Source organism: Clarias gariepinus, chromosome 4 (assembly GCF_024256425.1).
Source record: "Clarias gariepinus isolate MV-2021 ecotype Netherlands chromosome 4, CGAR_prim_01v2, whole genome shotgun sequence".
Taxonomy (NCBI): Eukaryota; Metazoa; Chordata; class Actinopteri; order Siluriformes; family Clariidae; genus Clarias; species Clarias gariepinus.
This window is the reverse complement of record NC_071103.1, coordinates 7,020,372-7,036,629: the sequence shown is the minus strand read 5'-3', so window position 1 is coordinate 7,036,629 and position 16,258 is coordinate 7,020,372. Positions and strand designations below refer to the sequence as shown.

The 16,258-nt window shown below is 37.6% G+C and overlaps 1 protein-coding gene across 1 annotated transcript in view; it reads left to right on the top strand.

The window, feature by feature from the left end:
• Window positions 1-258: 258 nt before the first annotated feature.
• taf2 (TAF2 RNA polymerase II, TATA box binding protein (TBP)-associated factor) overlaps window positions 259-16,258 on the top strand; it is a 58,909-nt gene continuing 42,909 nt past the window's right edge. Inside the window, exons 1-6 of the mRNA XM_053494188.1 lie at window positions 259-616; window positions 727-780; window positions 5,377-5,537; window positions 5,830-5,948; window positions 14,276-14,417; window positions 15,943-16,174. Coding sequence (XP_053350163.1) covers window positions 566-616; window positions 727-780; window positions 5,377-5,537; window positions 5,830-5,948; window positions 14,276-14,417; window positions 15,943-16,174 — 759 coding nt within the window. The 5' untranslated portion in view covers window positions 259-565. The remainder of the gene's footprint in view (window positions 617-726; window positions 781-5,376; window positions 5,538-5,829; window positions 5,949-14,275; window positions 14,418-15,942; window positions 16,175-16,258) is intronic.

Genomic DNA, 16,258 nt, shown 5'->3' with positions numbered 1-16,258 from the left:
TTATTTTGTATTATTATAATTTTTTGAGTAAAAACAGGTTTATATGGCGATAGCTTATGTGTCAAATTTTCCCCACGTTGTACCTGGACAACAACTGAACGTCCTTATTTTTGTTTGCTTATTTAACAAACATAATTACTACGTTATACAACAAATTGTCATATTTTACATTTATTATGTAAGACAAGGCAAACCAGGAATCTGGAATACGTGTTGGTTAGAACATCCGGGTCACCGGCGTACTTCTTCCTGTGTTACGAGTAAAACGTCCGGTCCCGGTGTGTGGACGGTTACTGTCGGACGGCTCGCTTGAAGTCAATGGATTTCCTGAAATGTGTAATAGAAGCGCAAAGGGTTATACTGTCTGTAATCCTCTCTCTGAGGATATTAATGTGATCGTTTTCACAGCTGGCTGTAAGGCCTGGTCGACTTGTTTCCGTGCAGATAAACTCAGTGTGTGGAGGGAAACAGGCAGGGGTGTTTAGCACTGAGAAACTGCATTTGGGTTTGCTTCTGCAAAGAAAGCATTTGGATTTTGGAGTGAGGAGAAAAAAAAAATCCGAAAATGAACCGCAAGAAGGATAAGGGCTTCGAGAGTCCGCGCCCGTATAAATTATAAGTATCCTCTCATTTTCACATTAATTTTAACGTCTTGTTTGGTTTGTACAATTACTCCCTATACACTGGTGTGTTATTTTAACACTGTCTTTGTTTCCCTCTAATACAACTCATCAGGTGGTGTGTATAAACAACATCAACTTCCAGAGAAAGTCAGTCATTGTGAGTAGGACGTTTCTTTGTGTTTCTGTCGTTATAGTAATTATACACTATAAAGTGCTTGTGCAAACGAAAGAAATTACAGACATTTTTAAAAATTATTTTGCATAAAACGACATGGACCAAGAGAAGCAGTAAAAACAAACAACGATCACTCACTCATTGTCTATACCGCTTTATCCTGTACTCATGGTTGTTGGGGGCCATGAGTCCATGCCAGTAGACTTGGGGCACAAGTCAGGGTACATCTTGGATGGGGTGCCAATACATCAGAGGGCACACACGCACACACTACGAGCAATTTGGGAACACCGGTTAGTCTAATATGCATGTCGTTGGAGTGTGGGAAGAAACCGGAGTACCCGGAGGAAACCCACCAAGCACGCAAACTCCATGCACACAGACCTGAAGGTGCAATGGTGAAAGTGCTAACCACCGACCCGCCCAACAAACAACAAAAGATCAAAATATGAACAAGGGGCTCAAATATTGAATTATATAAAATTAATTATATAATATAATAAAATTATATTCAATGTGATCATAGAGTGGGTTACTGTGAACTTGTACATTTGAAATTTGCAATGTCTCATTTTAGCAAGAGGATGAAGTAAAATTTTATATTTTGGTGTTAGAGACTTTCTCTATAAAATAAAGTTGATTTAAATAATAGTAATAAATCTCTTTACACCTGATCAATTTTGCACTTTTTAATTAAAATAGAGGATTATAAAACTATTTAACTTTTATACTCAAAGACTAATTTTTTTTCTGTTGGTTTTGTTACTTTGAACTAACAGTTTTGTAAAAATTAAGTTAATACGCTGGAGTATGAACTGTAAACGAGTAACTACGGTGGCCGTGAAGTGCAAAACAAATTAACAAAACTGAAAACAAAATAACCAAACCCAAAACAAAATAACAAATTTAAAACCAAATTAACAAAATGGAAAACAAAATAACTAATATCTGACTGGCCGAAAAGTGCAATACAAATTAAACGGAAAACAAATTAACAAATTCAAAACGAAATAACAAAACCCAAAACTGTTGTTTTGTTTGCTATTTTGTTTTCGGATTTGTTAATTTGGTTTTGAATTTGTTAATTTGTTTTCTGTTTTTATAATTTGTATTGCTCTTCTTGGGCAGTCAGATACAAATCGGAAAAGGTAGGTATAGTTTGCGATTGAAATGCTTACCGCTGATTGGACGAGACATGTCACTCAAGATATACAGGAAGTAGGAACTTGTTTCTTTATCTTTGTTTCTTGTGTGTTCTGCTTCACTTTAAACTATGATGGCTGTGAAGTGGAAAAAAATTAACAAAACTAACTTCAGGGCCACCCTAAGAACGCCATATTTGAAACCACAATAATGTTTGCACATTTATACACACACAAATCTACCGCTACTACAGTACTTCTTGTATATCTTGAGTGACAGATGTCTCGTCCAATTAGCGGTAAGCATTTCGCAAACTATACCTACATTTTCCGGTTTGTATCGGACTGGCCGAGAAGTGAAATACAAAATAACAAAACGGAAAACAAATCAACAAATTTAAAAACAAATTAACAAATCAGAAAATAAATAACAAAAACAAAACAACAAACCTCCCTAAAAATAGTTTTGGGTTTTGTTATTTGGTTTTGAATTTGTTCATTTGTTTTCCATTTTGTTAATTTGTATTGCACTTCTCGGCCAGTCAGATATTAGTTCTTTTGTTTTCCGTTTTGTTAATTTGGTTTTGAATTTGTTATTTTGTTTTGGGTTTTGTTATTTTGTTTACAGTTTTGTTAATTTGTTTTGCACTTCAGGGCTACCGTAAGTAACCAAGTAGAAACTAAAACTCTATCCAATATGACTCACATAAATGTTAACTTTTAACAGCATTGAATTTTTTATTACAGTATTTTCTAAATATCTTACATTTTGTCATTTACTTGTCATTTTAGAATACAAGAAAGAGGAGTAAACTATAATTAAATGTACATTTATGAATAATTTCTTTTACTGTATTATATAAGTCATATAATTATAATTATTCAGATTAAATTTATAATTAAATATTTATTCCTCTCCAATCTCTTGTAGTCAATGAAACCAGAAAGAATGACTTTAAAAGACAGTACTGGGCAAACAAACTCGGGATGAAAACAAGAATATCTGACCAAATTATTTCTGTATGATCTCAGGTCTAAAATAAATCCGTAGTGGTTTCAGGAGCAGAGTTACAAGAACAGTGGGTGTCGATGTCCTTTTTAAAATCTAAATTTATAAATAAATGAAATTTCTTTGAAGACTTTTTTCTAAGAAATGTTATTAACAAAATTATTCCTGTATGACATCACATGAGGTACAGTGACAGTGAGTGGTTAAAAAAATGCTCTGACTCTTTTATTCTTCTGATGAGCGAATGAAAAACATATTTTGCTTACAGTTTTGATGGGATGAATATCTGCAACAACAGGCTTCAATAGTGTAACCGCACCTGAGGGCACACATAGGGAGACACTAAGACTTACATAAATGGCACAAAAACTTCATGAGGTTAAAAACGTCATCATTCCAAGCTTGGACTTCTCACTTTCAAGAATAGTTGAATGCAGCATTTACTGTATGTTGCGTTATACATTAGAGGCCAAAAGTTTGCTTTAAACTAGATCAGGGCTGCACGATAAAAAAAAAAAACACACACACACACACTGCAGTTATTTTGTCATGTATTTTTAATGGAAATAAAATTTTCCATTTTACTACTGTATAACTGCCACAAATGATCTTTTTAAGATGTTTGCCAAAATGTATCACATTTGAAGTATTTATAAAAAATTAAAACTTAAATTACTGACAAACTCTAAATTCCTGACTGCGTTTATTTCTTGTAATAAATTGCAGCCTTTTGCGATTAACAGTGGTGCAACGATTAATCAACATCAACAAAAATGAATAATCAAATTAGTTGGCAATTTAATTGTTGATTCCCACGTGAACTGTGAATGCTTGACATAGATGTTAGTGCACTGTGTGTGTGTGTGTGAGAGAGAGACAGAGAGAATGCATTCTTACTAGAGTGAAGTCAGTAATAGCATGATGACACACCTTTACGAGAAAATCCCCTAAGTGTGGCAACATTTCACTTTTAACTCGAGCAAAATAGATGCTAGATACATAAAGACTATGTGCTGGTGGGGGCATGGCTTAGTGAGTCAGGTAGGAGGAAAGGATTCACACCTGAAAAAAATGTTGATAATTACGGAAGTTGATGTGTATGTTGCTTGTGAGCCATGTTTTTATCTCGGGTTTTTTCTCAGTGAACCTTTTTAATTGAAATACACAAACAGTCCTCACACCTTATTTGTGGATTTTGAGCTCTGCAAACGCATTCTCTCTGTCACACACACACACTTTTCACTTTTACAGCTCACAGCAACACGTGCACTAATTAGTCATATTCTCCCTAGGTGTGTGTCCTTTTCCTATTTACTTCACTCTCGGGCCCTGCACATTCAACTTGATTTGACCACGCCCCTTTACCACAGATTTAACGTGACTCCCATAATTACAATCAGTCGTCGTTAAGCTTAAAATAATAATTATTGTTATAGTCATCCTGATTATCTTCATTGTGAGTTAGCACAGGCACAAAACAACCTCAAGTTTAATTTAAACCTAATAGCTAAAAAAGAGCTGTTAAGGCATTTTGGCATAAATTAATGTTTGTTAGTCATTTCTGTAATCACTTATCAAAAGATTAGTTTATTGCAGCCTTAGCGATTAATATTGCATATTGCAATTTAGATTTTTATGTGATTCATTGTGCAGCACTAACATAGACCTACTAAAGATCTCTTCAGTTATTTTGTTTAAATCAGCATCTACAAGCATCCACTGTTACATTAAAGATAATTTTTAAAACAATTAAACGCCTGGGTTTGATTCCCAGCCAGTGCCCAAACCCCTCAAACCCCCAAACTGGACGCAGTGCGGGTCCCAAGCTTGGATAAAATGGGAGGGTTGCGTGAGGAAGGGCATCCGGCGTAAAACCTGTGCCAAGCGATTGAATATTTCGCTGTGGCGAACCCTTGCCGGAAGCAGCCGAAAGACCAACTACAATAAGAGAGAATTATTAAACACAACTTTACAATTGCAGTAGGTCACATTTGTATGTACGGCAACATATAAAATATGAACTGAGTGCAGTTGTGGGGGGGGAAATGTCTTTAGCCTGGGTTTGTGTAAATCTGCCTTAACTGTATGTGGGCATTGGAAGATTGACTAATGTATTATACAAATTGACACCCATCCTGACAGAATGCAACACTAGCTGATGTCCTGATGGACTGACTGACTGACTGCTGAATATGGAACTTGAGAATATCTGATAGACTATGAACTATTCTGATATGGGCTTTTAGGAAAGTGAATCAGAATAGAAAACTCTTAAAAAAGCTCTAAAAAAAACTCCAAAAAAAAAAAAACACAACTGAAAAACCAGAAAGAGCATTGAAAGTGTTGTCTTCTTAATGATATAGCAGCCTTGATTATCTTGTCAGGGAAACTTATTGACAGGAAACTTATTGACTGTGTTTGAACCAGGGCTTTGTGGAGCTGACGCTCTTCCCCACTGTGGTCAACCTAAACCGCATCAAGCTGAACAGCAAGCAGTGCCGCATTTACAGAGTGCGAGTGAATGAGCTGGAAGCACCCTTCATTTACAATGACCCCACACTGGAGGTCTGCCACCATGAGTCAAAGCAGTAAGCATTGCATTCCATAACTTTCTGCATGCTGGGGTTTTGTATATATTGCAACCCCTTATAAAAAAGTTATATAAATAAATTGGAGATTTAAATTATAGGTAAAGCTACATTTTCTGACAAAAATCTACATAAAATCTACATACCATCTTCATCAAGAGTCCAACACACAGCCTGAATTTGTCTTAAAAATGGTTAGTTACTGGTTAGCTAATTTCTGACTTGTGTATTAAAATATAAGGCTGCCATAAGAGTAATGACTGTCCTGTTGTTGTGGCTTTGTGCTTTGCAGGCGGAACCTGAACTATTTCTCTAGTGCTTATGCTGCAGCAGTGAGTGCTGTGGATCCGGATGCTGGAAATGGAGAGCTCTCAATTAAAGTGCCAGCTGAGCTTTGGAAGCAAGGAGACGGTGAGCTGTAGCACTCTTCTTTGTGTTAGAATTACATTTAGGCATTTGGCAGACGCTTATATGAGTGATTGGACAAGGTCTGCAATCAAACTTAGCATGATGGCTTTTATTATGGCTTTTATTAAAAAATGTGAGTATCATGTTTGATGTTTTATTAGTATAATTTTAATTTAATATAAACCCATGGTTTTACTTGGAGCAACATTACTGTCAGAGCTGCTGTTCTAGAACCATTAATTGGTTGATTAGGCAGATATAATCTGAACATAATAAGTTGCTTATTATTAGGGGCCAAGCACTATAGGGTGCGCAGGACCCTTTTTTTTCCTAAGGATAATTTTCCACCCTTTTGGGCTTTTTGGGGGTCTTAACATGCTCAAAAACTTATAAAAATTGGCAGACAGGTTGGAATCTGCTGTGGCCCAGAGCTCTCAGGGGACCCCCACACAAGATTTTGCTGCATAGCTCATACACACTTGCACATATGCATGAAACTCGTTACAGATTTAGAGCTCATTAAGCCGAACAACTTTTACACTGCATGTCCTGGGGTCAACTCAACAGAAGCTGGTTATTTTGGGTTGTTCGCAAAAACATACCCAATGGATTTTGATTTACTCCTCCTAGAGAATTTATACGATTGTCACCCACCCGGGCTGATGTGATCTAAAGACATTGCGGACGCAAAATTGTAGAGGGATTTTTGATAGCTTAAACGGCTCAGCCGTGACAATGTCTTAAACTTATGTTGAAAAGTGGTTAATAACTTTGTGTGGCATTATATTGAGTGACATTATATTCAGTGACACGTTCACTGATATCACATTTATTTTTTTGACTGTGTAAAGCTGCTTTGCGGCAATGAAAATTGCTAAAAGCGCTATACAAATAAAATTGAATTGAATTGAATTGAGTAACATCATAGTGTGATGTTTTTTCCTCAGCATTTGCAGCCTGTTCTACACACATACACATCACAAATGTTAGCACGCACGCACGCACACACACACACACACACACACACACACACACACACATCACACACATACATACACACACACACATTAGGGCTGCAACTAACGATTATTTTATTAATCGATTAATCTGCCGATTATTTTTCTGATTAATCGGCTAAAGGCCAGACACCCAAGAAAAGCATTCATTTCCAACCCTTTATTCAAAAACTAAAATCTTTAGAAAGTGCACAAACATGTTGCTACTCAAAATGTTATAATACTCAAATAAAATAAAAATAGACTAACACTAAATATAGACACGTATGCTTTACATCTGCCAAATAGATATAGTGAAACCTTGGATAATTCGTTTCGGAAGCGGCTCGTATTCCAAAACACTCAAAAACTTCGGAATCACTGCTGTAAAGTAAAAATAAAGCAAATTAACCTGCACTTTACATTTAAAAAAGAATCACGACAGAGCAGTGTTTCTGTGTAGAGCAGAGAAAAAGAGTGTGTGTGTGTTAGTGATGCGCAGTTCGTCTGGTAACCTGTGGACCCGGTCGGGTTGGGGCGGGTAAAGATATTGTTACTTTATTTGCGGGGCGGGTCATTAAAAACAAAATTAAATAAAAAATCCATGTATGTTGCGTGCAATTCCCTATAGCCTATATTAAATATTTGTGAATATCTATTTTCATATTTTATTAAGTTCTTTGATAAGGTTACGTTACGTCACGTCACAAGTCATGAAAGCGGCAAGCAGATACCGCTGCCAGTCACAACAAAAACAAAGAAATAAAAGTGAAAATGGAAGACGAGGTGCGCGAGACATTGAGGTCGGGAATATACATCATTTAAAGAAAAAAAGGTCAGGCTGCAAAATCTAATGTTTTAGCATTCTTTTTTTGCACAGCAAACGTACAAACGCTAAATGAATGTTTCCGTGTGATAAAAAAAAAAAAAAAAAGTCTGGTTATTTAGCATAGGCTGTAAACTGTAGGCCTGCCCTATACAAATCTAAAATTAAAAAATTGTTTAGCTCGGATTACAAACGCTGCTTTCTAAATGTTTAAAATGTATATCATTATCTTGTTATTAATATGACCTGATTTATCGTTCATATTCATAATCATATGTTGTTGCCAGTTTACAGGGCGTTTCCAGGCACTTTCAGGCTGAAATAAAGGCTGTTTTCATTTGAATTACAATGCCTAGTATGTCTATTTAATGGTCGCGGGTGCGGGGCGGGTTGTAAAAATAGATACAGTGGTGCGGGGCGGGCCAAATAATTTCATAAAAGCGGGACTCGCGGGTTGGAAAAATACCCGTGGCATCACTAGTGTGTGTCTCTGTGAAGGCAAAAGTAGGGGGTGTCCAATGATGCACGCACACACACACAGCAGCCAAAGAGCAGGCTACACCTTGAGCAGAGAGAGAACATGGATTTTTACTGTCTCTAATGAGACTTGCTTTTTCTTTACACACGCGCCGTACACACACACACATACAGACACAAAATAAAATATGTTTTGCGCGCGCACACGTGGTCACAATGGTATAGTAAACAGTACACGGCACGGATGTTGATTATACCAGTAAGAGACGAGCACTAAGCCCCAGCAACCTCCACTACAGTATGTATCTTTTCTCCTCCTCCGCTTGTATTTTTTTTCTTTGCTCTGTCCTGTTTATGAGGCGCCAAACTCAGTGCGCGAAACCGAGTGTTTTTACTCCACTTGGCGCTCAACTAAAGTTTTTATTTTTTTATAATCAAATGTCTCCGCATTGCGCGACAGAACGAATCGATTATGAAATTCGTTGCCAACGATTATTAATCAATTATTAATCGATTTTTATCGATTTTATCGATTAGTTGTTGCAGCCCTAACACACATACACACATTACAAATGTTAACACTCTCACACTGACACACATACTGTGCACTCAGACATGCACGCACGTACACACACATACACGCACAAACACACTCGTATATCATACACACACACATCACAAATGTTAACACTCACATTTCTCACACACATGCATGCATGCACGCAGAAACACCATACATCGCACACTAACAAGTCTCACACACGCATCACACACATACTAATACACACATCAAAAATGTTAACAAACAGACACACCACACACACACAAACATGCACAAAGACATTTACTCATTACACACAGACTGACACACACACACACACACACACACACACACACACAAACCACTTAACAAATATTTAGGGCCTAAACTGACATCAGCCCTATAGTTATACGGAAGTTACACGATGCATCTGGGTGGCGATGGCTTTTTGTAGGTCTAAAATAACACACAGGTTGTGCTGTGCACCCTGGTGGCGATTGCACAGGGTGCTTGGGCCCGTCATTGTTGCTTGCAACTATATTTTACACATGGTTGTTATACCATGTGTGTGGTGCATCTCAATAAATTATATCATCATTGAAAATTTTATTTATTTCAGTAATTGAGCAGGTTGTGTAGTGCACCCAGTCAGCGTTGACTTTGTGGAGGTCTTAACATACAAATTGTGTGTGGTGCTCCCGGGTAGTGATGGGCAGGTGCTTGGGCTGCTCATTGTTGCTTGCAACCATATTTATTTATTTATTTATTTAATTATCCGGGCCCTTTGGGGGGTCTTAACATGCTCAAAAACTCATGAAAAGTCTGGGCCTTGAGCTTGACTCATTTTGCTGCATAGCTCATACACACTTGCACATATACAGTACATGTCATACTCGGTACACTGCTAGATCTCATTAGGCTAAACAATTTCATGGGCTTAACTCAACAGAAGGTCATATTTTGGGTCATTTGCAAAATGCACACAATGGACACACTATACATTACACACATACCACACACACTATATATTTCACACATACTACCAGTCTTGCACCATTACGATCCCCATGAAAACCGGCCAATGTGACCTCAAAACATGGAAGATGCAAAATTGCAAAGGGAATTTTAATATCCCAAAAGGTTTAGCCATGGCGATGCCTTCAACATGTGCTGTATTGAGGTCCTAACATCCAATTCAATTCAATATTATTTGTATAGCGCTTTTAGCAATTGTCATTGCCGCAAAGCAACTTTACACAATCAAAAGAATTATTTAAGTTTGTATGAAATGTGAATGGTTATGAATCAAAATGGTCAGTTTGTCCCTGGTGAGCAAGCCGAGGACGACAGTGGCAAGGAAAAACTCCCCGAAACCTTGAGAGGAACCAGACTCTACATGGAACCCATCCTCATTTGGGTGAAACAGAAAGCAGTAAATGATCTGCATTTATACAGTGTGGTAGGTGGCAGGCAGTTCAGCTATAATAGCTGATGTTAATTGATGTAATAATGTAGTCCAGGTAGTTATTGAAGACTCAGGTAGACTTGTAGGAAGTTCCAGTCCTGAACTATCGAACTGTCAAGTCCCCAGAGAAACAGTTGCCAACACCAGTCGAGGCCAGAACCATCTTCTAGGTAGAGAGAATCATCCCCAGACACCAGACGCATCCCAAAGAGACACATGGGACATCCATGTGACGAGATCTCCAACCGGGGGGACCAGGATGGGTCAGACAGGTCCGGAGGGCAGAGGGAGTCTGGATCACTGGCAGCTCAGGAACGAAATGTATAGCTTGAGAGAGAAAGAGTGAAAGGGGGAGACGGGGAGAGAGGAAAGCGAAAGAGGGGGAGAAAGAGAAGAAGAGGAGAGATGGCAGTTAGGTATGGTCACAGTCACACAATGTATAATGTGAATGTATATTAACTGTAAAGTGCAAGCAGAGACTCCGGCAGGACTAACTATGACAGCATAACTAAAAGGGAGAGCCAGAAGGAAACACAAACATGAGGGCTTCCTGAGATGTAAAGCAAACAATCACCTCACCGTCAGCAAACCTGAGTGATCAATGAGAGTGGGGAAGACAGCATCTAAACCTACCAGTTCACCGTAATACTCTACGTCCATGAGTCCCCCAGATGGGTCTGCTCCTTTACCTAAGGCAAATCTATTTATAAAAATGCTTGGCTAAATAAATAGGTTTTTAGCCTGGACTTAAACACTGAGACTGTGTTTGAGTCCCGAACACTATTTGGAAGACTATTCCATAATTTGGGGGCTTTGTAAGAAAAAGCCCTGTCCCCAGCTGTTTTTTTCATAATATGCGGTACTGTCAAGCAGCCTGCATCCTTTGATCGAAGTAGGCATGGCGGTTCGTAAGACACTAGCAGTTCGCTCAGGTACTGCGGCGTGAGACCATTTAATGCTTTATATGTCAAGAGTAGTATTTTAAAATCAATGCGAATTTCACAGGGAGCCAATGCAGTGAAGATAAGATAGGGGTGATGTGCTCATATCTTCTGGTTCTAGTGAGGACTCTCGCTGCTGAAGCTTATTTATGCACCTAGCTGAACAACCAGACAGTAAGGCATTACAATAGTCCAACCTAGAGGTGATAAAAGCATGAACTAGTTTTTCTGCATCGTTAAGCGACAATATATTTCTTATCTTGGCAATATTTCTGAGGTGAAAGAATGCTATTCTGGTAATATTATCTACATGAGCTTCAAATAAAAGGCTGGAATCTATAATTACACCAAGGTCTTTTACTGTTGCACTTGATGGAACAGAAAGGCCATCTAAAGTTACGGTGTGATCTAAAATTTTACTCCTAGCTGTATACGGTCCTATGACTAGAACTTCTGTCTCATCCGGATTAAGCAGAAGGAAGTTAATTAGCATCCAATTTCTTATATCCTGCACACATTGCTCAACTTTAGTAAGCTGTTTTTTCTCATCAGGTTTTGCTGAGACATATAACTGTGTCGTGTCAGCATAACAATGAAAACTAATACCATGCTTATGGATTATGTTGCCCAGAGGAAGCATGTAAAGGGAAAAAAGCAGTGGACCTAAAACTGAACCCTGCGGAACGCCAAACTCCACTAGAGAACATGCAGAATAATCACCATTTAAGTCTACATACTGATAAGGATCGGTCAGATAGGATTAATTCCTACTACATTTTTCTAATCTGTGAAGAAGAATAGCGTGATCAATGGTGTCAAAAGCTGCACTGAGGTCGAGTAATACAAGCATAGTTACACAACCCTGATCAGAGGCCAATAGGAGGTCATTTACTACTTTAACGAGTGCTGTCTCTGTGCTGTGATGAGGCCTAAATCCTGACTAATACAGTTCATGTATGCCATTTCTATGTAGATATGAGCATAGCTGCTCCGCTCTTATCTTTTTAGGTGTCTTATCTTTCTAGTTAAGGTGCTGTTAATTGTTAATTTCTAAGACTGGTAACTATGAACTTCTCCTCGGCATCAGAGGTAGGTTTTGGTATAGCCAAAAAGCTATGGACGTATGTTCAAGATATGGCACAAGTTCATGGATAGTCACAGCTGGATGTGTCTTTGTAGTGCGCCATCGCCAACTGCGCACAATATACAGGCATGTTTTATTATTTATTTCTAAGATTCTGAAAAAGATAAGAGCGGAGCAGCTATGCTCATATCTACATAGAAATGGCATACATGAACTGTATTAGTCAGGATTTAGGCCTCATCACAGCACAGAGACAGCACTCGTTAAAGTAGTAAATGACCTCCTATTGGCCTCTGATCAGGGTTGTGTAACTATGCTTGTATTACTCGACCTCAGTGCAGCTTTTGACACCATTGATCACACTATTCTTCTTGGTGTTACTTTCCTGAGATACTGTAGTCTTCATGAGAGCCAGTTTCATCATGGTGCTTGGTGTTTTGCAAATACACTTGTCGATACTGTTCTTGCAAGAACTGTTCCAGAAGAGCTAATTTTTGTGTCTTAAAATAACAACTGACTGGTGTTATTGTTACTTAATTACCTAATTCCAGTTTATTATTTTATAGTACATATTCCAGCATTGTTGTAGAATATAGAAAAGAAATGCAAACTTGTGTCCAAACTTTTGACTGATACTGTAAATTTTCAGTGTGTTCATTCTTAATGAGGTAATTAAAATAAGATAATTACTGAATTATCAGTTAGTGTTCTCCTTTTTATTATTCTTTGTGGAATAATAAGTGGAAGTTAACTACAACATTATTATGTAAAACATTTTTTTTTTTTTTTTTACATTTTGCTTTTAAAGAGCCAAAATTTCTTCTCTTTTTAACATAGTCTTGAGTGATAGTTTTTCCAGTTTTCTGAAGGATTTTTTTGCCTCTCATTTTTAACAAGTTTTTGGCTCTCATTTTTTAGTCCAGCCCCTGTATCTGACCAGTTTCAGTGTTTTTAGTTTGTTAAGCCACACAGTGACCAGTGTTCACTCAAGCATCATTTAATTTAAGGCAGGAACCAGTGAGTAACAGGTGTGGGTAATGACAAATGATCATCATGAAAGGCCGATGATTAGTATACTGGTGTATACTAGTATACAATCCAATTTAAAAATTGGTTGTTAATTTAACCAATTTTTAAATTGGATTGTAGCCTCTATGCAGTAAAACATTTGTTTCCATTTCTTTACCTGATAATCTGTAATTTAATTACATTTAATGTGAAGAAATGAGGAGTGGCTCAAGACTTTTGCACAGTACTATATGACACAGATTTGGCAGTGTGGCAATTATCATGTCTCAATGCCATTAGTGCTTAAGAATTTGATAAAGCTAAAATAAATGGCTCATGCAGGGGTCACACACCCTATGACATCTTTCAGATTTTTTTTTAACAAATTGAGTTTTTGTGGAACTGTTAAACAATTTAGCAGGAAGTAAGCAGATGTAATTTTTACACAGATTATCTACAGAAAACTCATTAAAACATTTTCACTATTCAAAACCACAAAAACCTTTATTTGACCACTAGGGGGCAATAAAGTTTTGCGTTTCTGCCTTTTATCCTGGAAATTTTTAATGTAAATTCTTACAATATCTCTGTGGCAGTTAGTTTGGGGGAAAACAAACAACAGTTGACATTTGATACAATACATCTGATGATGTAAAAGTTTGACAGTTTAGGCATTTGACAGACTCTCTTATGCAGAGTGACGTTTATCTAATTTATTCATCTGATCAGTTAAGGCTTTGAGCAAGGCCCCAACAGTACCAGGCATACATCAACATTAGTAGACCAACATTTTACCCACTGAGATACCACTGCTCTTGATTTGAATTTAGCCTCTAGCACCAGCAGCGCTGCTCTACTGACAGACTTCCAGAAATCCTGCGTTGCCATAAGCTGCTTTAATATAATATCTCTTTTCAGTATCATATTACACTTCCCACTTTGTGTTTATAATTAACAATGTAGTGACATTTTGCTTTTTATCTTTTTTATCAGAGATGAAGGTGCTAAAGGTGTACATAGAGTTCTCACTGGACCAGCCGAAGGGGGGGCTGCACTTTGTTGTTCCAGACATGGAGGGCAGCATGGCTGAAAGAGGAGCTCACGTTTTCTCCTGTGGATACCAGAATTCCACACGGTAAATGACTAGTGCCCAGAAGCCCACAAGCAACCTCTGGTCAAACTCTAAATGGTGCACTGAGGTTTACATGTAATGGAGAGATATAGTGTTTTATCAAACATTATAATAAGCTGTATGGCCTTCAATAATATTTATAATATTTCTTAAAGCGGTAATGTATTGTGTTGTAAAAATGCTATTTGTATCCTACCACAGAAAATGAAATTAAGAAATATTCAATTTGGATTCTGCTGTTTGCAATTAGAAAAGCTGATGCCAGGTATTTTGGCTGTTTTTAAAAATGGTCTTACCCTAGAGATTTCACCTGTTTCAAGTCACCCCACTGCATCTCAATGAGATTAAGATCTGCGGTGTCCAAATAATTCAGTTTTGGAATCATCTGTCCAAAGAACATTATTCCAAATGTCAACATTTTCTTTGGCAGTCTGGCCTTGATGCTTCTCTTACAGAGCAAAGGTTTCCTCCTTGCACACCTCCCATGGAGGTTAAACTTCTTCGGTCTCTTTCTAATTGTAGAGGCATGCACTTTCACATCAACAGTAGCCAGAGCCTACTGTAGGTCTTGTGATGAAATTTTACGGGTTTTTGGTGACCTCTTTTAGCGTCTTGCATTCTGCTCTTGGGGTTAACTTGCTGGGATAACCAGACCTGGCCATGTTGGCAGTTGTTTTAAAAGACTTCCACTTGTAGACTATTTTCCAGACAGTGGAATGACTGATTTTTAAAATTTTTTGAGATCTTTTTAAATCCCATATCAGACTCATGGGCTGCTATAATTTTTTTCTGAAAGCCCCAGGGAGCTCTTTTGCTCTCACCATGGCGCTCACTTTCACTTCAACAATAAGGAGCACACCAATATAAATGTCTGAGGTTTAAATAGGGCAAGCCTCATTCAAAATGCTAAGTAATGATTTACTAATCATGTGCACCCGGTGTGATCCACCTGTGTGTAATTTGTGCCTTTTTAAGTGTGAATAAATGTGAGGGTGTCCTACCTTTTTCCCAAGTTAGAATATGCATTTTGTAGAATTACATTTACAGAAGATCTTAAAGTCTTTTCTTCAGTTTGAATTGTTTAGTTAAATTACTTTAATCTCTTAGTATTGTTAACACTGAGATTAAATATCCATATATTTAGAAATGTTGCAAAATACCCAGGCTTTCATAGGGTTTTTTAACATAACTGTATATACAAGTTTAACATATCATTTTCTGATGGGGTAAGAAACATCGTTAAATATGACGATCAGTATGTGGCCAAGATTGTAGTGTAATGTAGTGCGTTCTCATATTTTATTTGTACCTCTTTTTTTTCTTTTGACAGTCGTTTCCAATCAAATGTGTTTTGAGTCTAAATTATAGGACATGGCATATGCCACAGTGTTCATCACATACACTACTTAATTTATACTTTAGTTTGTTGCCAACTGTTATTATTATTATAAAGTAAAAAAAAAAAATCCCATTTCCTCTATTTTATTAAGGTTGAAATATAACTTTGATGATAACTTGGATCGTGCAGGTTTTGGTTTCCCTGTGTCGACTCGTACTCGGAGCTATGCACGTGGAAGCTGGAGTTCACCGTGGATGCCTCTATGGTGGCCGTGTCATGCGGCGACCTCATGGAGACTATCTACACTCATGACATGCGCAAGAAGACTTTTCATTATGTGCTGCCCATCCCAACTGCTGCCCCCAACATTTCCCTGGCAGTTGGACCATTTGAGATCCTCGTGGACCCCTATATGCATGAGGTAGGAGTTTAAAACACAGCTGATTGTAATACATTACATATAATTAGTCAATACCAGTACTGATCTCTTGGTTTAAACTTAAAG